The following is a 23702-nucleotide window of genomic DNA, read 5'->3' on the forward strand; positions in this document are numbered from 1 at the left end:
AACAACTCTTTTCAGGACCAAAAAATCAAGTAGGCGTGTGTGTTGACAGTACATGGGGAAATATATATTTCAAGAGGGAAATATATATTTCAAGATAACACGGGTCAATTTTCAATGGCTGTTTAATCCTGCTACAGTACTAAGTCATTATTTTGCTGTGTGAAACTTCCCTACTCCTACAAAATCAACAACTTCAGGAATCGGAAAGCAATGACACTTTCCTGGTATATTTTTGTCTTCCGAACATGCCGAAACAAAATTTATTTGGTAATTTCGATACACGAAACAAACTTTCAAAAGAAAATTTGGCCTCGCTTTAAGTACAGAAATAACCCAGATCCACCTGAACCAAGTTGAACCTTGATCCCAAAACGCGTCGCACTTTGGAAACGGGTGAAGAGGACACGCTTTGGCGTGACTGGAATTGTTTAATCATTAAACTGCAACTGATTGATGACCAGTTTTGCTGGTGGGTAATTAGTATATAAAATGTCGGTTTAAACTCGGTTTCAGTTTTGAAAGAGGGTGTACATGTATACTTCGCTGATCACTTTGTCTAGACACAAAAAGATCATACGTACATGTGTGTACATGTAAGCATGTACACCTTTCTAGTTTATTTTACTGGAACTGTCCTCTGACTGACTGATTGACTTGCTCCCCGACTGACTTTCTCCCCTGAGTGACAGACTGACTCCCCGAGTCGCTGACCTTCTGAGTGATTGACTTTCTCCCCGACTGAGTCACTGACTTTCTGACGCCCCGAGTGGTTGACTTTCTGATTGAGTGACTGACTTTCTGACTGACTTGAGTCACTGACTTTTTGACCGATCCCGTTAGCTCGGTGGTCAAGTGGTAAGACATCTGCACTAGAAAGCAGGAGGTCGTGGGTTCGAGTCCCACCCGAGTGATTTTTTCCAACTTTCACTCGGGAGGTAACACACTGAGTATACAGTGTTTAAAACGTCGGTGAAGGGCAAAACCTATAATTTGATATATCACCCCGACGCAAAAAAAAAAAATCCATCTTATAATAGTTTATGCGGTACCCGCCGCTATGTACATCAGATTCGAACCGGCCAACCGATCCCGTTAGCTCGGTGGTCGAGTGGTAAGACATCTGCACTAGAAAGCAGGAGGTTGTGGGTTTTGGGTCCCACCCGAGTGATTTTTTCCAACTTTCACTCGGGAGGTAACACACTGAGTATACAGTGTTTAAACGTCGATGAAGGGCAAAACCTATAATTTGATATATCACCCCGACGCAAAAATTCCATCTTAAAATAGTTCCCCAGTTAGGCAAAGACAACTACAGTACATACATTTGTATGAAATGGAGTACAATTTACAATGTACCGGTATCTTGTTTTTACTGGTTACATTTCTCATCAGTGAAATGCATGCTGCCCTTGCCATGCTTGCTTGGCACCCACGGACAAGCCAAAACAGCGTCCCCAGTGTTGTCATATATGTTACAATACTCACAATTAAGGCCTTCATAGACCACAACTGTCACTTTTTCGCAAAGCGGCAAAGGGATGGAAAACGGAGTTGAAACTGTTTGTGGGTTTCCGCCAAGGGTCCATGCTGGCACTGGATGTGGTTACATGTAAAAAGGAAACAGGAAAGAACGAACGCTGCCTGATTGGTAATTTATCGGCATTGGGGAAAACAATACAAAGTGTCAAACAGAAGGCCAGATTAGAGATAGGGAGGCCGTCCCCAATGCCAAGTTGTTAAGTGCTGACTCTAGGGGCCCTGGTGGGAAATGTTAAAGTACGGTACGTACAGGCACCTACCGGGGTAGGCCTATATATACTGAACATGTGCTAAATCATGTTATATACAGATCCTTGTCATTTGATTGGTGGAGCTCACATCACGTGACATTCGTTGTTGCTCCCATTCACGCCAGGGCTCAAAAAGTCCCATTCGCCCATGGGGAATGGGATATACTATTCATTAGTTACGGTAGGATCATTCTTGTTCTATTACGCAGTATTTGTGTGCAAAAGCATGGTGGTGTGCGCGTTCTGCCTTGCGCGTAGCGCGTGTTGTTCCAAAGAGCCAGCACTACAGAGTTGGATTTAAACTTTTTCGCGAAGGGGTGGTTTGGAAGAGAGATATACATTTTCCACCAATTTTGTATTGAAATAAAAGTGCAGGTATCAAATGACAAGGATCTAGGCCTATCACTATAAAACAAGTATTGAGTGGCTTCGCCTCATGAAATGAAAAAGTCCAGATTTACCTTGTGATAATATTCTTCCCATTCCACTCTGAGCCACGCAATATTTGTGTGCATACACTCTGTATTTGGAAATTAAATGCACAAGGACAATTTAGAGTGAATGTATACATTGTCATGATTGTATGTAACAATGTATGCTTTCCATCCCAAACTCATTTTTATGGCACTGCCATTTCATATTCAGATATTGTTGTGTACCGGTACCATACACTAGTCTTTTACTTGCCAAAAGGATCTGCTTCCATTTTACATACACAGCAAAATGCGTGTTCAGTTTTGAGGGAGATTTTATTGAATTCTAACTCAATTTCTTTACGGATGTTATAATTAAGCCAACTTTTTTCCTTTACTATTAGTCTGAGTGTGTGGCCTAGTGGTTAGGGTTCGTGACTCATGATCAGAGGGTCCGGGGTTCGAATCCAGCCGCTGGTCATATATTGTGTCCTTGGGCAAGGCACTTCACCCCCACTTGCCTCTCTCCACCCAGGAGTATAAATGGGTACCGGCATTAGCTGGGGAGTAACCTGCGATGGACTAGCATCCCATCCAGGGGGAGTAGAAATATTCTCAGTCGTTTCATGCTACTGAAACCGGAGATAAACGCCGGCCTGATGAGCCACGTTGGCTCGGGACAGACTTTACTTTACTTTTAGTCTTCCACTGAAGATGCCATTGTCGCATTGTTGAAAAACTTGAAACTTTCAACATACAACAACCTAACAGTCATAGTGCATGGGCTCCACATACTATTCCTTTCCTGAATCCAGCAGAAAAAGCTAAAAAAAGAAGAATAGCCCTTACTTCATGTTTAGAAAATCTTAGAGGGTTAGAGTTGTAAAATTGTGCAACATATTCTCATCTCAACTGTAAACTATGCCCGAAGATTCATGTACATGTACATATGTAGCAAAATTGTTTTCACACATGTATGCCTGTGCTACATGTACTTTGTACAAGTTTGTCCTTACAATTTACTGTTACTCTGACAGTTACGGCAATAAATAGATCTGGACAATGTTTTACAGTTTGCAATGTAAAGGAAACCACAGACACAGCTTGACACGGAACTTCCTCAGTAGGCGTGCGCATCAAATCGTTTTTAGATTTGGACCTTCTCCAATCTCCGGCATTGTTTTTTTTCTTTTCCCGGTTGGTATCAAGCCCAGCCAAGTGTGAGTCACCCTACCCCAGACCATTCCAGCTTCAACAGGGCAAGCTCATGTAATGATCTCAGATCGCGTGGTGTTCATTGCTCTCCGTGCGATACCCGATAGCGACGTATACTCGGTGGACCTGAGTCACCCGAAAATATTGGCTTTCAAGGAAACTTGGACGGACTGTTATTTTTCTGTGTTCACTTTTTTTTATAACGATATCGCTGGATCATACCATAGATGATTGCATCAGGAACAGCGTATTAGGTTGTGTGCAAGGCTGAAATTGTTGCTGCTGTAAAAACTGGATCTATTTTGTGAACGTTCACTGGTAACCTGTGAAGGGATATAGCTACATCATGCTAGGAGCACAAAAGGTACCAGTAGTTACATGTACACTAGTCAACACAATAAGATTAAGATTGTTGCTGTAATGTTATTTTGTAATGCACACTGGAACAGGGTTTTACTGCACTGTACATGTATAGTAATTGTAGAGCAATGATCTACAAAATACATGTACTGTACCGTATACATTTTTGTGTGACTGTTCAAATGCGTACAATATGTGTCTAATTTCCATTTTTGTGTGTGTAGGCTACAGGTGTAGGTCTGTAGGACATACTTTGACATGTACAAATGTATGTATGGACCGGTATGTCTGGCAGTAACAATGTGTACATAAAATGCACATTGCACTGTACACATTCTTATCTTATTTATCAATTGTACAAAGTTGTTAATATTTTTATTTAAAGGGAATGTACAACATTTGCTTTTGCTTCAATTCTCAGAAATAAACAGATTTGGAGGATTAGTACATGTAGGCCTATGTTATAGCAAATATTGTTAAAATGACTTGTTTCATGTTTTGGGCTTGTAAATGCTGGAAAAACCAAGAAGACCAATCATGTTCTTGTAGCCTGGTTCCCTGACCCCACTTCAGATGAAACAGAGAATTTATAGACTTTGGGGAATTATAAGGTCAGAGAATGAGTCTAGCACGCTTGTACCCCTTCACAGGTGTGTAATCAATTGCAAACAGTTTTTGCAGCAAAGAGTTTGCAAGTAGTTTTTGAAATAAGCCAGTTTTCTCCAACGCTGGTCGGCCGACCATCGTTGGAAAAATACAATTTTTCTTGAAAATGACAGCACACCAGGAGCCACGATTTTACAGGATGCTTTAGGCTGTCATTCCCTAACAATCCAGTACGGCATTTTGTGATAATTTGATCATTTCGTTTTGAGATGTTTGCAAATGTTGTATCTTCCCTTTAATACTGTGTTAGATATTTCAATACACGTACATGTATGGTATTGTGTGCATGTAGGGGTGTATGCATCAGTGCTTCTGTAAGTGAATATATTGAAAGGAATAACCATAAAAATGGTATATTTGACCTGTTTTGCAACTTACAGTACCGGTATGTGAGCATACCGGTAAATATGAGTATTGTAACTGTACATGTACATGTGCCTACATTGAACTGAGGAAAATGTAGGCCAATTGTGCGTCTGCTTGGCACCCACAAACACAAAAGACGTCTCTCAGGATCATAAAAAAATAGTAAATGATTCATACTGGTAATTGTCAGGTGCGTCAGAGGTAGAGTCAGAAGTACATGTATGTACCGGTATGCAAGTTGTCATTGTGTTTAAAGACATACATGTACATGTAGTCGATCATTTGTAATTTGTGCATTTTGTTCATTTGAAGCAACAAAAGTGTTCAAAATCTAATGAAGGATACTGAACAACTAACCTGATGAAGTTTCAGCTCAGCTTCAGCTGTACATGTATATTCCGAGAAAAACAGCATTCTAGGATCTCAATTTCAAATCAAAAGTTGCTAAATCATGTTTTGAATTGTTTTGAATTGCAGCTTTACGCGATGTCGCGCACTGATCTGACGAATTATAGCAACCGCACGCGCGTGTGCGTTGTGCCAATGCTTGTGCGCACTTTGCCGAATAACAAAACGAACTACTAATTTAAATTTTCCTACGGTGCGTCTTAAGACGCACCGTTGGAAAGGCCAAAGAAGGCCTTCTTTCGTTGATTACTTCAAAATGACAGCTTGCCAGAAAGAATAATTTCACAGGGAGTTTAGTCCACTTACTATCTTTCAACCAAGTATGTTTTTCAACAATAATTACGCCAGTTCCTTTTGGGATTGCTGCAAATGATGGACTATTGTCTATAGCTTTAAGTCAACCAAAGAAGTTTGCCCTGTTGACAGGTTATCAAGTGAATTGTATGTATTCTCCTTAATTAAAGTGACCATGACATGAATTATACTTGGGAACATATTTTGTGACTCTTTCTACTCATAAATTTCTGAAACTATTTGACAGCCCTTTAAAAGTCTCTAAGATTTTCCTGACAACTGAGGGCGTTACCCTGCTAGCTGCAACCAAACCAAATGCAACAGTGGATTTTGTTGTATCGCCTTGGGAATATGAGCAGTTACCCTGCTAAATGCAACAAAATGCAAAGTAGGATTCTGCTGTACTGCCTTGGACCTGTGAGCAGTTACCATGCTAAATGCAACAAGATGCAACATAGCATTCTGATGTATTGCCGTGGTCCTATGAGCATTTACCCTGCTAAATGCAACGAGATGCAACAAAATGCAACATAGGTTTTTGATGCACTGCCTTAGACCTATGAGCAGTTACTCTGCTAAACGCAACAAGATGCAACAAAATGCAACATAGCATTCTGATGTATTGCCGTGGACCTGTGAGTAGTTACCCTGCTAAACGCAACAAGATGCAACAAGATGCAACAAAATGCAACATAGCATTCTGATGTATTGCCGTGGACCTATGAGTAGTTACCCTGCTAAACGCAACAAGATGCAACAAAATGCAACATAGCATTCTGATGTATTGCGTATGAGCAGTTACCCTGCAAAATACAACAAGACATGCAAGATGCAACACAGCATGGAGACTTGAGTTGCCTGCTAAATGCAACAGTGTATGCAACAACTTTTTACCATTGTTGCTTTTTGTTGCATTTAGCAGGGTTAGTGGTTAACAGCGTTGTACAAACTGTAGTACTCATACTTATAAATACAATTCCTCGTACTCGTACTCATGAAGAGCACTCGACTCCAAACAAGTAGTTAACACAGCAATCATGACAACTAGTGGGAATTGTACTTCCCATATTCATACCAAATTTTAAAAAAATTCTCTTCTTGTTTCTTTTGTTTTTCCCCTCCCGATGAAAGGCGAAAGTGTTGTACGACTTTGACGGCGAAGTCGAGAACGGGGAGCTGGTGATCAGAGAGAACCAGATCCTGACCATCATCCGGCAAGATGTCGGGGACGGCTGGTGGGAGGCGGAGACTGCCACCAAACAGAGGGGGTTGATCCCTGAGGCTTACGTCCAGGTGAGTTGATCAGGCATGTCGGGAGACCAAAATTGGAGAGAAAAAAAGGAAATTTCATCTTCATCACATTGAGGAGTGATTTAGTCCAGTCACAAATAAATCACAAGTCAATGCACAGACTTTTGTACAATTGTGAGATTTGTCACGATTTTCCCTGATTTCAAGGTTTTTTTGTCAGGATTTGTTACCAGATGTCAGGTTTTTGGTCAGAATTCTTACCAGATTTCAGGTTTTTTGGTCATGAGTTTTACCTGATTTCAGGATTTTTTGTCATTTTTTTTGCTGATTTCATGATTTTTAAAGGATCCCTTTTGAAATCTAGAATTCAGGGCACGCCTTCGGCATGGCATCACTCATCACCCCCCCCCTTTTATAAAGCCTCCTCCCCTTCCCTTTTCCAGAAAGCTAGATCTGCCCCTGACCACTGACTAGTATATATCAATGTCTTCCATTGTGTGAAGATGTGTTTATTCTTTCACTTCCGAAAATAGCTGTCTCTCGTTCTGTTTGCAAGGTGCAACAATCTATTTTTACATCCAAACGTAATCATGTTCTATTGTGTATATTTTCAGAAATGTCCTGTCATTCTTTGTTTATAAAAGCACATCCTCAGATCCTGTCGTTCTTGTCTGGTCATTGTCCCTGAAAGTGTTAATGGAGAGTGCCAGGGGAAGTGGTTAGAATGATCGACATTTTTTTACACACATGCACATTCATGTACAGACAGTCGTACACAATTTGTATCTTTGTGGAGTCATTTCGTTGTTCTTGTGTACTAAAGTTTTCGAGTTTGAAAGTGTAGTTTCAAAATGCTCCTATTTTAACCAGAATTAATTTCCTGGGCTGAAATTAGGACTTACGTGTATATCCCTTACATAAAATACTTCAATTTGCGACAGATCAACCCACCTTGGAAATTCCTAGTCTTTGAGTAAAATCCATAATATATCTATTTCGTGATAACCTTGTGGAGACTGTAGATAGAAATTTCCCCGTGGAGACGTATTTGTTCCCTATTGTGTATGTCTCCACAGGGTACCGCGTACCATATTACCAAAATATGTCTGAGGACATTTTGTCCCCCCCCCAACCCATTAAATTTACACCACTATGACTTTGCGCCTCTTTTTCTTTTCTTTTTTTTCCTTCTTGTTTTCTTCTTCTTCTTTTTTTTTTTGGGGGGGGGGGACAAGCGCCCCCCTTGCCCCCCCCCCCTCGCAACGCCCATGCAGACATGTGTCCATATTTGTATCTCGATGGCCTCTGTGGTTCAGACGTGCTTTCACTTCCCATTTTTGACTCCCATGCGTCATTGTTTGGCACCGTTAGAGGAAGTGGTTGAAACGAATGATAAACAATAGAAAATCCTTGATTCAAATTGTGGTTAAAACAAATGAGGTAATCTCACTCAACACTTTCTGACAGTGCAGTTCCCCTAAAATTCTGTCTTTCCCTAAAATTCTGGGCCTAATAGGAAAAGTCTTGGCACCCGTCCCCTTTCCATCGTAAGTTTGAGCTCTCGGGAGAGAAGAGTGCATGATTTTATTCTATTTTCTGTACTCACTTTTGTCGGTTTATGACTAGTCACAGTGCTTGCTGGAAATATGATCTGACTGTTGGCGACTAGCCTGTGCATAAAGGCATGGCAGGGGAAGAGGATTGATTTTTTGACTGTCTGTGACTGTTCAGACAGCAGGAGGGTTAAAAAAAAGTGTCATGTACATGTTCTCTAATTCCATCAAAAGATTGAACCAAGCTTTGGCGTTTTGAATTTAGATGTTCTTGATAATGAGTCCCCCTGCCCTGGTGCCCCCTCCCCCAAAAAGTCTAGTCTGGATTGAAGCTACATTGTACAAAGTACATGTACACATTTTTGTTCATCCGTTTCGCCAAAGAGAACAATACAATATTAAGTACGATGCCTTGCCACAACTTCTGAAATTGGGACGGGGAATACTTTTTTTCTCTTTGCCTTGACGACCGCACGCACGTACACCAGGATGCCAAGAATTTCCTGACTGCGTTATGAGTCAACGCACCCCCTGAAGACCCCCCCCCCCCCCAGCACGTAGGCCACGCGCCTCGGAACAGGGCTAGACTCTCAAGCACCTGAAGATTACACATAACCCGTGCCCCATTGTCTCCTGGGTATGGGCAAGAACAAGGCTCTCTAGGGGGGAAAACCCCTTCAGCTTTCTGTGAACAAACATTGTAACCATGGAAAAGACAAATCGCCGTTATCAAAAATTTATATTCCCAACCCCTGTGTCTAGTCATTAACATACATTTGTACATGCCGGTATGTGCTGTATGTGATTGACCTGGAAAATTGCATACATGTTCATGTACATACATGTACATGTAGAACATAAATACTGTAAAAGATTATGTGCAAAATGCATTTGACATTTAACTCTCTGTCATGTCTGTGCACGTTAAATTGTGTTTGCAATACCCCCACAAAATCTTGAAATTGCAATTCCCATGCTATTTTCAAGTTTCATCTCGAAAAAAAAAGATTCCTTTAGGCCAAAAAAAAAAGTCTCCGGTTTCTGGTATGGAGCTTGTCCAAAAAGTGGTGCGGCGACGCGGCTTTTTTTTTTTTTTTACAGGTCTGACTTTTTTGCTTCAAATGTCGACTGATGACTGCAAATGGTGCCCGACTAAACTTAGTACAAATATATGGGAGTTCAGAGAGGCCACATAAAGCTTATTCTCGATCATAACCCCATCTAAAAACACGTTAAAAGTGTGCAGCAGCAGGATTCCAGTCAAACCAGTGAGTTTGGCGGTTTTGAGACATCATCTTTTATTGAAAAAAAACCTTTTTCATTTTGCCGACGCGCATGGCTACGGCGACGCGCGCACATACCAGAAACCGGAGACTTTTTTTTTTTGGCCTTACTAAATCTGCTAATTTTCTAGCAATTTAGTTTTTCACCTTTGAATGAGACATCGACCAAAAAAAATATGTCGACCCTTGTTACCTGTAAGTTAAAATTCATAAGATGGAATTTTGCGTCGGGGTGATGTAAATCAAATGGCGTGTAGGTACTGTCCTTCACCGTTGTATTTATGTATTACCTCCCGAGTGAAAGTTGGTAAAAAGTTGTAAGTTATTGAATTATAAATTACTTTATAAGTTTTGAATAATTGGCGGCCAGCCAATAATTCCATTCTTGCAGGGTAAGCTGGAACATTGTAAACGCTGGTTCCTGTTCAACAATGCCATAAAATTACAGTATATTTGTAGAAGAGCGTGGAGATCGTAGCCGTAATTTTGTTGAACATGGTTAAAGGGAATGTACATCATTGGCTTTTGCTGTAATTTTCAGAAATGAACTATTTGAGGGGTTAGTATAAAAGATCAAATATTGTTACACTGACATTTGTGAAGTTTTGTGTTCAAAAAGGTTGGAAAAACCAAGAAAAACGAAAATGTTCAAGTAGTCTGGTTCCTTGACTCCACTAAAGATAAAATGGATCAATTTATAGATGCTGGAAAATTGTAAGGTAAGGAAACCAGTCTAGCTGGCCTGCACCCGTTCATGAACATGTAACCAATAGCAAACAAAATTTGGACTGAAAAAAGTGTAAAGTTGGAGCAGTAGTTGAAAAATAGTTACGTTTTTCCAATGTCAGTGGTCGGCCGACCACCGTTGGAAATGTATACAAAAATACCATTTACTTGAAAATGACTTCACACCAGGTGCCATAATTTTCCAGATGCTTTAGACTGTCATTTACCAACATCCTAGTAAGGTATTTCGTAAAAACGTGGTAGTTTTATTTTTCGATGTTTGCAAATGTTGTATATTCCCTTTAATTGGAAGTTGCATAGATGTCACAGGCACTAACGCAATATGTACAGTCATACAACAAATCTTGAACATGACTATACAATAGACATGTTGAATATGACTCATTGAAGGCATCAAGCTTTCTAAACTGGTAAGACGTTAGATAAACAGTCACAAGAACAACATGTGCTTCTGAGATCATAACATGTGTACTTGACATTGTTGATACAGCTCTGTACATGGACATATTTTTAGCATTCAGATGTTTGGATAGAATGACTGAAAGGAGAAGTGTTCCTCTTTTATTTCATTTAAAAAAAAAAATTAGATTGTGGATTCATGGAATGTTCCGGAAGATGCTCCGCCACCACCTCCCCCTCCTCTCGGAGATAGTTCGGTAATCAATCAATGTCATCAATAACCGATATCACTCATGAATTAATCAATAAACTGATCATCTTTTTTTCACCAACCATTTTGTCAACCAGCCATAGTTCTCCATCCATCCATCATCGTCATGACAGCACTAGACTCGGCCACCATGGACCTCAGTAAAAGATTTTCTTTAGCCGTTTGATCAGAAATTGATAATCAATAAATCAGTAATGATTTGAATTAATCAACAATAATTAAAAAAAACCCACCACATTCAGCTTGTTTCTCATCTAAAATCACAATATGAAAACTAACCACTGACTCTCAAAGTCAGGATCGTCAAAATTTGGAGTGATAAAGAATAATTGATTTATTGGTTATCAGTAATTGATTATTATTAATCAATACCATCGTTTCTTAACCAGCCGTAGAACTCAACCCATCTATGTATCATCGTCATGACAGCACTAGAAGCAGCCACCATGGACCTTAGTATGATCAGGGCCCAATTTCATCAAACTGCTTAACGCTGATTGTGTGCTTACCGAGCCTCCATCTATTTCATAGAGACTGTTAAGCAGTAAGCACAGCAAAAACATGCTTAGCCCCAGAGGAACACGTTGCTTAAATCTGTGACGTAACAATAGAAATCTCCATGCGCGCGCAACCGTTAGCACATCCACGCCGTGAAATATTGCTTAAACTGCAGCATGGTCTTCTGCACAACTTTTCTGCTAACTGTTAAGCAGCGCTATGAAATTGGGCCCAGAAATTGATCATCACAAAATCAATGATCATTAATATTTTTAATTTTATCAATAATATTTAGTACATATAATGCATCTTGTTCCTCATCTAAAATCAGATTTTCCTAAAAATTTTCACAATTGTTTTGAGTGATAATGAGCAAAATTAGTATCAATCATAGTTGATATTATTCAATACCATCTTTTCTCATGCTACTTAGCCCTTCACAAATTCATCCTCATGACAGCACCAGACTCATCAACCATGGACTCCAATTAATAAGTTTTCTTTAACCCTAACTTCCCAGGCATTTTTGCTAGGAAGCAACCTCAATCCTGCAAAATCCTCCATCTACCTTCATGTAAAAATTGCATACAGCCTTTAGAAATCCTCAGAAATCCTCTGTTATTTCTTGAATTGTGGTCCTTGGAGGGGTGCCCACTGCCTCAATCCTGCAAAATCTTCCAGCAGTCACTGTCAATATTTTGAGGCAGAGCAAGTAACAATCCTGGAGCAGTGCACAGGATTTCAAGTATAATCAAGGGCTAAATACCGGTATGCACAGCTCTGATCATAAACAAGACAAGGTCCGGCCCAAGACCTTGACACAGTGCATCCTCCAAAATCAGCCGCACATTTTTGTCATGTTAGCCTTAATCCGGCAAAATCCTCCATTTTGCAAAGAGGATTTCGGAGGATTTGGGAAGCTTAGGGTTAATTTTATGATCAGCAACCGGTAATCAATAATTGATAATCGTTTCAGTAATCAATCATTTTTCCTTTCGCCGATTGGAGTTATTTTATGCACAACTTGTCCCTTATCCATTATGACTTCATTTCCTACTAGCCAGCCACTGACGTGGAAAAGTCAGGCGAATTGGAAATTATCGTGTGATTATTTATTAATCATCCGTCATTAATCGATACCACTGTCCTTTCATAAACCAGCTGTGTCTTTCACACATTATTTTATCATGATCATCTACATGAGCAAGAGAAGTTGCCTTCATTCATTCATATGCAAAAAAATCATGCAGAGGATGAAGTTAAAACACAAAGAGTGCTCAAACAAATTTAGCACAGTTAAATTTGTCAGCTTTTAATCTTCAACCTACTATACAGTGTACAAATGTACCTTTACAAGAAAGATTCACTGGTGAGCTTTGGATACAAAAAAAGAAAAATTAATTCTTTCACAGTAGCTTAGCAACATACATCGTTACATGAAGTACACACACACATGTACTGGTAACAACATGAAAAATGTCTCTTTTTTCGCAAGTGCAGTTCTTGGTTTTGTCATGCAAAGTTTCCATTTAAGACTCCCGACATACTTTGAATACCAGGAATCACGCATACACCTACATGTTTATATTTTGGTCTCCTGAGAAATTTCAAATCACACTTAACCATTCATGTAACTCAGTCATTTCAAAGGTAATGTATGACATTTGCTTTTGCTGTACATGTAATTTTCAGAAATGGACAGATTTGGGGTCAAATATTGTTTGTGAATGCAGGAAAAACATGACAAATAAAACAACAACAAGAGAAAACGGTGTTCATGTTGTCTGGTTCCCTGACTGGATGCATCAGACAAAATGGAACAATTTATACAAATAGATGTCAGGGAATTGTCAGGTCAGGGAACCAGACTACCTGGATGCACCCGTGCACGGATATGAAACTGATTGCAAACAAAATGGGACTAGATAAATTTGGTCCATTTGGGGGCAGTATTTGAAAAAAGCCATATTTTTTCCGATGGTTCAGCCGAACCATCGCATACCAGGCGACGACAAACATGACAAAGGTATACCAGGGGTGAGATTTCACAGGATGCTTGAGACTATTTTGTCCTTACAGTAAATGTACAGCATGTGAGGTATTTCATAATAATTTGGTAGTTTCGCTTTTGTGTGCAAATGTTGTACATGATCTTTAAATTTAATTTTTGGAAAATGTACAGTTTGCATTTGTTTTTACCAAAGCTAAAAGGCTTCCGACAAATACACCAGTATACCACATTGTCATCACCTCCACATTAACACTGTTCTGGAAGCTTTGACCTTTTACAATGTGTTTATGTCAATCTGCCAATAATTATTCTTCCTCCCAGATGAGCCAGTCGGAGGCTGTGGACCTTCCAGCCCCGCCCAGTTTTGATTCGCAGTCGGTAATGATGTCGTCTTTTTTTTCCACGAAATACATGAACAAGAAAGTCATTTGCTCGTAGTGCCACAAGATATTGGAACTTGCCAAAATGCTTCGAAATGGATTTTAAAAAAAAAATTAAAATAAACATTTTAAGAAATTTTGAAAAAAAAACCGAACAAATATGTATCAATCCTAACTCCCTTCTATCTTTTACTAAGTACTAGACCAAGTCCGCCAAAATCCATCGATCACACTGCTTCCAATGCATGCTTTGCTTAAGGCCTCCAGGCCCAAGTCCATCGTGCTCCAATCTCCATCAATATTTAGCCAAACCAGGCCTACATGTACAGGACCAAGTCCCCCCCAAATCCACCAAAATCGGGGGATGGATTTTGATGGAGTTGGGGAGGTTAGGATTAAGAGAAGTTACACTTTCTCAGAGCTGCCTTAAATCTCGCCTTAATTCTCAGAGCTACCTGTTACATATTTTGTCCACATGTTCGGTCTTAAATAAGCCTCTTTTACTAATGACGTATGCTTTCCTATGGTGCTCAGTGGACCGTGGGCCCCACTGGCTCCATAGGAAAGTGCACGTAAACAAAGTGTGACGTCATCAGTACAGAGGCTTATTCCATAGACTAATTCGGCGGACAAAATTACAAGCCATTTTGAAAGTGGAACCAGGCTCGTGCTAAGGCACATGTAGTCCGGTAGTACGCACGCTCTCCGGGCTCCTTAGACCAACAGGTTAACAAAATGCGGTGCGCGCCTTGTCTTTAAGAACGCGTGCGGCATGTATACAGGACGTGGTTCTACCTCAAAATGGCTTCTCATTCTGTTTGCCGAGTTAATTAATTGACACACCAAAGCAGCATCTTCCATAATATTAAGCAATGCAGTTTTGTACAGAGTACCGGTATGTAATGTGTTGTATATGTAGGCTACTTCTGGATCGGATTCTTGGGACCGACCTGATCAAGCCCCACCACAGCCCCCTCCAGCAGAAGACATATCGGTAACATTGACCTCTAGCTCCAAAAGTCACACCTTCATACATGTACTCCTTTTCCTTTGTCATTTTCCATCAGGAGCACTTTTGTTGGTTGAAAATTGATTATTACATGTAGGTAGAAGGTTGACAAGGCTGAACCATACATGTAGAACGATTGTTAGCCTTCCTATGCAAACATACATTCTGTGCCAAGTTGTCCTTTCAGTCAAAATCAATCAAGTGACTGTTTTCATCAGTTAAGAATTCCCAGCCTGCATAAAGCGGGATTGACTGGCTGGGACTGTTTATGTACCAGTAACTTGATTCAGCTTTGCTTTGACTGTGGGTAATTGATAAGCCAGCCGTGCCCACCACTTGCCCGCTTTTGTCTGTTCGTGGTCTGTAGACTGAGTTTGACTAGTCACAGTGCTTGCTTGACTTTTGATCTGACTGCTGGTGACTAGCTTGTGTTAGAAGTGTAGCAGTGAAAGTGGATGGAAATTTTGACTGTCTGTGACTGTTTAAATAGCAGGAGGGTTAATGGATCGGACAGTTATTACATGTTCCTTAAAAACTTTAAAGGTGAAGAGAAGAGGCAGTGCACATAAATCATGCTAAGAAATGTACACGCCACTTACACTGTCAATTTCACGGAGCTATCAAAGTAGAGCAAAATGCTGAGCACAACGTATGCAGGTCACCACCTAAATTGTCATGGGATGTATATTTCTTGTCACTGGTACCCAGCTTTTTTCCCTTTTTTCTTGGGGCATCCCTTTTTATTTCTGTGATTCTTATTTCCGACCAAGTATTTTGGGCTCCCGACCGAAGGAAAAAAACCAAACTTTTTTATTACCGCCACGCTGTGTGGAACCCCATTAGCAAATATTATTGAAAAGAAAAATTGTAAAGAAAAATGAATGCAATATTAAGGTAATCGGGTTTCAGATATTTTTCTTTTTTCGATCGACCGAATGACCCTACTGCCGAGGCAAACAATACAAGAACCAAAGAAATAAAAAGGGATGCCTTAGCACAAGCATTTCAAAGTCATTAATTCACTAAGCGACGCCATGAAATTGGGTCCAGATTAAATTGGGGGGGGGGGGGGGTGAGCAATGGGTGTTTCCTTGAAAATATTAAACCCAATGAAAAGGCAATTCACTGGAGCTGTTCTTATATGTGAATCATCACCACAAAATAAAGTCAGACTTTTTTTTAAGAATTAAGACGTTTTATTTGTGGATTCTGCAGAACTACAGCTTTCTAATGTGAATATAACATGTTGGTGGTACTGAGTTAGTAATGGAAATATAGACCAGCTACGAAAACGAAGTTAGTAAAACTAATTTTATTAGTATAGAAATAATAGTTGCCTTTCAGAGTCTGATTTTGTTAAGCATGACGTAGCTTGCGAGGTCGTCACGACCTCTTCATTCAGCATTGTGGCTAAATCCCTCCGCTCATGTGATCAGACTCTGAAAGGTAAGCGTACTTTTTATTCCTAGGAGGGTTAGGGGCAATGTCATGAATAATTCATGCTTATCCATGAGAACGGACAATGACATCAACAGCATTGTTGTTAGTTACTCAACTAGTTACAATACATTAAAGCATTTTAAAGAACGGTTGTCGTCGAGCTACCACACAGTAGCCTAGTGGATAGCGAGATGAGCTATAGATACAAAGATCCCTGGTTCGAATCCACGTCGTCGCTGCTCATTTTCATCGGCTATTTTTCTTCTCCAAATTTATCACTGAGATAATTTTAAATTAAGGGGAAAATAGAACGAGAACCTAAGTCTTGCAACGATTCAAAGGAAAAACTGAATTATTCATGACATTGCCCCTAACCCTCCGAGGGAAAAAAATTACGTGAACGGTAATTATTATTTCTATATGACAGAGTCCAATATCAGTATCCATACTGCTAATTTTCTAGGTTTTTCTTTCTACATATTTTGTTTTTGAATGGGGTGTTTACTCCCTTAGCAGTACCCGACTTCGGCCGATCCGTGGGACAAGATAGAACCAGAGCAGCAAGGGGTAATTCTCGGGCCTTTTTTGTAATATTAAATCCTTTCTGTCATCAGCATTTCATTATCTCAGAGGCAGCAGCTGCGATCACCGACCACATGGGGGACATTGAACATCTTGTAGAGAGGGAGACTTTCGGGGGCAGAGTATTGTCATCGGGTCCTCACGAGTCATCAGTCTCACGCATCAACTAGGGACCAACTTCATAAACACTGATTGTACATTTTTGTACAATCTTGCATATTTCCAAGTGTGTACACCTGTAAAAAGTGTCTTGTACTGGGGCTGTCCAGACTAAACCGAGTATTGGAATATTCGATCATCAACTAAATATTCAAATAGCTTTTTGCTGGTTTGAATATTCAAAAGATAACAAAAATCTACGTACACACACGACTGTGAATGTTATTTTTAACTCCATGAGCAAAAACTCTGGAAAACCTTGTGGCTGCCAGCAAAACGAAACGTTTCTAACTTTTACATCAAGCTATTTTTAAAGCTGATCCATTCTCAATTTGTTCTTATAACTGAACTGATGTCGCAAGCTAGAATGATCCCACCACGTCTTCGCCTCGTACGTTCTATGCACGTTCTTTCTTAGGCAAGTTTGACACGCCCTTTCTACCCTTACGTTTAACCAGCGCGCTTTGCGTTCAACTTTTGACAGGTTTGGAATGCAGTTGCAGCTGGCGTGTCTAAACTTGACCGCCGAGTTTCAAATATTTGAATATTCGGTCAAACGCAGCTTTGAATAGTCAAATACTAAATAATTCGAAAATGGACAACCCTCTTCTGTTTTGCTCACGTAGTCCATGATCATTTCTCCACAGGTTCGATTCCAGTGGCGTTTGTCACCAACTACATGTTCATTTAAAAAAAAAAACCTGTCTTTCTTGGATTTCTTGTCATTAATGCACAATGACCTTCATTTGCACAATGTCATTTTTTTCGCAGAGAGCACCCCTGGCGGCTTTGTCATCTTCGGTACACTGTACTTAAATCAGAATAAACATACATTTGTTCACCTGTTTTCTCCATTCTAACCCAAAAAATGTTCATACCAAGATTTTTAAACACATGCTGTACATACACTAATTTGTATACATCTCACGTGCCCATTTCAAACATCAGTTTTAACAAAGATGTGATTTTCCAGAATTAAAAAAGACGAACAAATGGCGTTCACTCGTCAACCATTGATGATGGATCACCTCTGCCCGTGCGCAGCATGATTGTTTATTTTCGAAACGATATTCACAGCGTCGTGCATGGCTGATACTTGAACACATGGCTATCTTCAAAAAACTTACTCTTATGCTTACCACGACCAGTAGACAAAATCACCAGTGTCTCCACACAGGAAACTTTTAAGCATTTCAACTGCATAGGTTTCATATACTGAAAAGTAGTGCCCCTCGAAAATCGAAGCGAAAGTCGCGAAAGCTGCACATTTGTAGCCTTGTTGAGATTTTGCAATAGGCTGGTTCCGCGCAAACATTATCGTGGTGATTTTGAATTCAGGGGCCGGGAATCAGACCTGTGCAAGTCCTGTATATAATTTTCATACATTAGGGGGAAACCACCTAATGCATTCAGAATTCATTGCATGTACTTGTCCCTATATTCAAAGTCACAATGGAGGGACAGGGAACCAGACTACGTTCACCCATTTACACACAGTGTCTATGCTGACCAACCATGACATACCAGACCTACATTAGACTGGTAATCTGTTCTTTACACCAAGGTCAAAGGTCAATATACACATAAATTCAATATGAAATCTCATTCATTTCTTTGTTGTTGTTTTCAACCTTCTTCCCAGGCTGTCAGCTCCTCGGGCATGCATCACCAGGACAACGAGGACGACTGGGATGACGAAGATGACTGGGACGACAACCAATCGACACCTGTAAGAATTTGCATATATATTTGCATATTCATAGCTTGCCTGTTTTTTTTATAAGATTCAGATATTTCGAAATTTGCTTTAAGATTTGACTTAACAAATGAACTTCTCCACCAGACTGAGTTAAAAAAAACTGTTTCATCAACATGAAGGGAAATAAAAAAAATATATATACTCTATGGAAAAAAATTATGAATAATTCAATGACGTGATCAACAACTGACCAGTCAGATGGCAGGAGTTTATTCAGGTGTTTCATTAAATACAATATAACACAATGTAATACAGTGTAATACAATGTAAAAAAATGTAATACAATGTGATACAATGTAATGCAATATAATACAATGTGATACAATGTAATACAATGTAATACAATGTAATACAATGTGATACAATGTAACACAATGTGACACAATGTAACACAATGTAACACAATGTAATACAATGTAACACAATGTAATACAATGTAATACAATGTAATACAATGTGATACAATGTAAATACAATGTAACACAAGTGTATTTTAATGCTTGCCGATCAATGCTGATGCACACATAGGATTACCCTGAAGGAGACCCCAATGCATATTTTGACGAGCAGGAATCACCGCAGGTAAACACCACAAACTGTACCACATCTTGTCACTTCCCCACGATGAACGTTATTTTCTTAACACCCTGTCAGTAACTTGTGAACATTGGTATCTGCATGGTGTACATTTAACACATTCTGTAGTGTTGTGATTTGGTGTTGGTGTTCTCTGTCGAAACTGTCGAGATAACGTTGACTAGTAAACATGTAGGCTTAATCGTTGCTGCTGGGATGTCGTCGATGGGATTTGAAAACCAAGAAGGGCGGGGGGGGGGGGGGGGGGGGGGGTACTTGACCCAAACCAAGGTGCCATTTGCCCCCAAGGGATACAAAAAACTATGGACCATTTCTCAGTAGATATCAATTATCGTGTTACACCATCTTGTTTAAATTCCTTTAAATAACATTTGAAGTTCAAAGAACTGAGATTTGAACTGTGTTGTTTGGGGAAAACTTAATTTTTTACTCAGAAAGTAGTGTTTTTTAGTTTTCAAGGCTCTGACAGAAGAGTTATCACGTTCACATTTACTTGCATATTATCTTCCTTGGTGACACAGGGTCTGAATAATATCTATTTTATAAAACAGTGAGAACGATAATATTCAGAATTCCTCAGAATGATCACAGCACCCTGATTACATTTGTGATGCATGTGTCCGAGTCCATTCAATGATCTACACTCAAACATACATGTATGGGCCTATTCCCAACCAATAACGTTTCACAGTCCAACGCCATGGTGTAACAGGTGTAACAGTTCTCATTGTTTTGGGATGATACCCATGACGTTACTTTTTTGCACCACTTTCAACCCTCACTGAACCTTCCTCTTCTTTGCACCAGGGTTGTTAATATGTGACCTGTCATCACAAATTGAGCTTAAAGTTGGAATTTTTAAGAATTGAGGTATTCATATATCTGGATTCTGCCGGAAAAGGGCTTTCAAATGGTATACAACATTAAGGGGTACTGAGTTCAGTAACGGAAATATAGACCACCAACTAACTTGAAGTTGTAAAACTGATTCTTGAAAAAATGGCATTTAAAAATCCTGCAGTTGTGTAACAGTGAATGAACAGTCAACTCATAACAGACGGGATGAAATAGGTTTGAAAGATGTTTGACAGAACAAAAAATTGGAGAAAGGTAGCACAGGACTTACAGATTGAGGTTCACCTGAAAACAAAAAACTCGACCACCCCTTCAAATTTTGCCTTTGCCCCACTGTACTGCAAAATGGCAATCTCCGACTTTCAGCTCATTTCGCGGTGACAGGTCACATATATTCTAAGTCGTCACTGTTAACTTTTAACGTGTTTCAAACCTTGACCGATCTTGTGCATGATACACGTACGCCTACTCATTTCAATTTAGCAACAGCATAATCAACAGCAGCAGCAGCAGAGGAACTATCCCTCCCCACCGAAAGGCGTTAGCAGACCGTACCTCTCCCACACGGTCCCCCGCAAGAGCACTGCTCGCTCCAGCGATCCCGAGACATCCGGGGGTGCCGACCCCACTTACAGCAATGCCCCCCGCCAACCGCAGGTGGCCACCATCGGGAAGAGCCGGTCCTTCCACCAGGGGAAGATGTCCACGTTCCAGAAACGCCAGGGTAGCGCGGGGGCCGGGAGCCTGCGGATCATGCTGCCCAACCGGCCCCTGGAGCTACCCCCTACCCCCGGAGGGGGTGAGCGACACACCCCACAGCAGCAGGGGTCCGCTGAGGGCACCAGGGTGGGCGTCGGGGGGCGAGAGGCGGTGACGCGGGGCGACAGCACCAGCACGTACGATTCGGATGAGGATTTCGGAGCGGGGCACCATGTGAGTCCGTGTGGGGGATGCTGCTTGCCTGGGCATGCTGTGGTGCCTTGCTGGCTTGTCGTGCATTTTGTCGGAGTTCAGGAAATAGCATAGCACGGACTGGTCACTGCATGAGTTTGGATCATACTAACAATGTTTGAACCTTATCGCTTGGAATGGTATTTTGAAATACGGGGGTCAAACCAGAAACACGCCGCTTCCTATTTCAGTATAGTCAGCAGGCCCAGCGTTGCATAGCCAGGTTGTCTTCATTTTCCCCGATGGATATGAGGAAGGGGAGGATTCTTTTTCGAATGGAGATCTCAGGAACTGTGTTCGTTCTGTTCACTGCCCATTTCATGGGGGATTAGATGTGAAGTGTCTACATACAGTACGTGGATCTGTCTAGAAGTGGTTGCCTGCCTCAGACACGAACTGCGGTCTTAAGTCAAGACACACAAGTGTTTGCCGTAAAAGAAAGAGAAATATTCTCCACCATTTCAAGACATATGAACAAAGCAAGAGCACATTCAGGCGAGGACCATTAGTCAACTAGTGGTTGATTTGTGGCGTACATGCAACATATGCTAGTGCAATAGAAGCAGCATGCCAACACCTCTAGTCAAAGGCTGGTCAAAACGTCGTCACAAAAGTTCTTGGTCCTGGCTCCCTGCTATGCATTATGATGCACCCAGCTATTGGTAACTGGTGATCTGGGCCCCGGTTCCAAAGAGTTGACTTGAGTAGTCCAACCATCCTGCGATATGAGTGCAGTAAGTCAAACTATGGTTAACCATATAAAAAAAAGTAAAGGAGACGAACCTGTATTAACAGGAATGTACCGGTAGTGCCCATCTCTCTTTCGTCAACGATTGGAACAGACTCAAATGCTGCTGTGGGGGGATCGCCACACCTCCTCCACAGCGAGTCTGTTACCTTCCCAGCATTGAATAATACCGGTACCCATTTAACACCTGGGTTGAGAGGAGTCATTGAGGTGAAGCACCTTACTCAAGGCACAACACGCATGGCCACGGCGGGGCTCGAACCCACAACCTCACGATCATGAATCCTGTGCTCCACCGCTAGACCACACGTGCCCACGACCATATTCATCGTCTGGACTTGCTCTATGCTGCCTGAACTACGGTTATCCATACTCCTCGCCTGAACTTGCTCTATGCTGTCTGTCATGTCTGTAGTACGGTACTTGGGCACACCATACACAAACACTCTAAGTCAAAAGATGATCTGTGACGGACAGGCTCAACTCCAGCGAGAAGCGAGAATCTTTGCCCGTCTTCTCTCAGCCCCCTTCCCACCGTCTCTGCGGAGTGCAAGTACTTCAGTTTGAAAGGAGGAACTGTTTTTGGTGCTTCAATTTGAAAGGAGGAAATGTTCGTGCCGTCTTGTGTGAGCTGAAATCCGATGGACACGCATTTCTGCGCATCTGTATGGCAAACGAGAGGGCGCTTTGTCTGGATTCGGAGACCCGAGATTCAAGAGCGTCCTTCTTAATAGATTTTGCATGCTTTGTGTTAGCATGCGTATTATGCATTATGAACTGAAATGTAAAGTGTGATAGAAGCACTGCACACCTTTAGTTAATTTTTTTGTTTTGTTGTAAGTCACCTTTTGAGAAATTATGTTTCCTTTCATATCGTCATGTCAGTGCAAAAAGGTCGTATCTCCTCATACAACATAAATGCAAAACGCAACTTTTAGAATGGCAAAAGGCCGTATCTCGCTTCAAATAACCCGGATGTATACACAAAGTCAATGGATGTCGAGATACATTGTACGACCTTGTTGCACGGAGCCTATTTGCGTGAGATACGACTTTGTTGCAGAATGGAGTGACGACCTTGTTGCACTGACGCGACGATAATGCTTCTACATCCTGCACCAGTGTTTGCATGGAATTGTGGAGTTTGTGAACTTGTGAACGTCCATCTTTTTAAAAATGGTTAAATATAATTTTTGAGTAGGCCTCTGAGTGCAAACCGTATGGAGTACTGGAAACATTGTGGGAATATTTTGGCTATTAAAGTTAAGTTTTCATGTTTGGTTTTTCATTGGTACAGGATCCAGCAGTCAACGGCTCGGGTAACTACGGCCTGGCCCCACCCAACCGACAGTACAAACAACGCAACAGTGATGCATCGACCAAAGCCACGGGCACCGTCAAAAAGAACTTTGCCAGGTAAGGGCCTGTCTCTATTCATATCGGGGACGACTTCCAGACAAGTCGAGAATAGAATCATTTACTTTGGCCAGAAGAAGCCCTGCATTTTTAAGGGCCCATCTCAATTCATATCCGAGACGACTTCCGAAGAAGTCGCGAGTAGAATAATTCACTTGGTCTGGATGAAGCTCTGCGTTTATCCCACGGACGTGTTTTGGGAAACATTTCATTAGCAACTGCTTGACTCAACAATATTGATAACTTCATTGCGGGAAGATTGTAGGAAGTCGCTCAGAATC

General features: G+C 40.9%; 1 protein-coding gene across 1 annotated transcript in view; it reads left to right on the top strand.

Moving 5' to 3' along the window:
- Nucleotides 1-3678: 3678 nt before the first annotated feature.
- The window catches only part of LOC119725576 (sorting nexin-33-like), a 32059-nt gene continuing 12035 nt past the window's right edge, over nucleotides 3679-23702 (top strand). Inside the window, exons 1-7 of the mRNA XM_038197039.1 lie at nucleotides 3679-3782; nucleotides 6644-6805; nucleotides 10934-11002; nucleotides 13847-13903; nucleotides 18738-18824; nucleotides 19383-19436; nucleotides 23303-23421. Coding sequence (XP_038052967.1) covers nucleotides 3765-3782; nucleotides 6644-6805; nucleotides 10934-11002; nucleotides 13847-13903; nucleotides 18738-18824; nucleotides 19383-19436; nucleotides 23303-23421 — 566 coding nt within the window. The 5' untranslated portion in view covers nucleotides 3679-3764. The remainder of the gene's footprint in view (nucleotides 3783-6643; nucleotides 6806-10933; nucleotides 11003-13846; nucleotides 13904-18737; nucleotides 18825-19382; nucleotides 19437-23302; nucleotides 23422-23702) is intronic.

This window comes from Patiria miniata, unplaced genomic scaffold (genome assembly GCF_015706575.1).
Source record: "Patiria miniata isolate m_02_andy unplaced genomic scaffold, ASM1570657v1 HiC_scaffold_19, whole genome shotgun sequence".
Taxonomy (NCBI): domain Eukaryota; kingdom Metazoa; phylum Echinodermata; class Asteroidea; order Valvatida; family Asterinidae; genus Patiria; species Patiria miniata.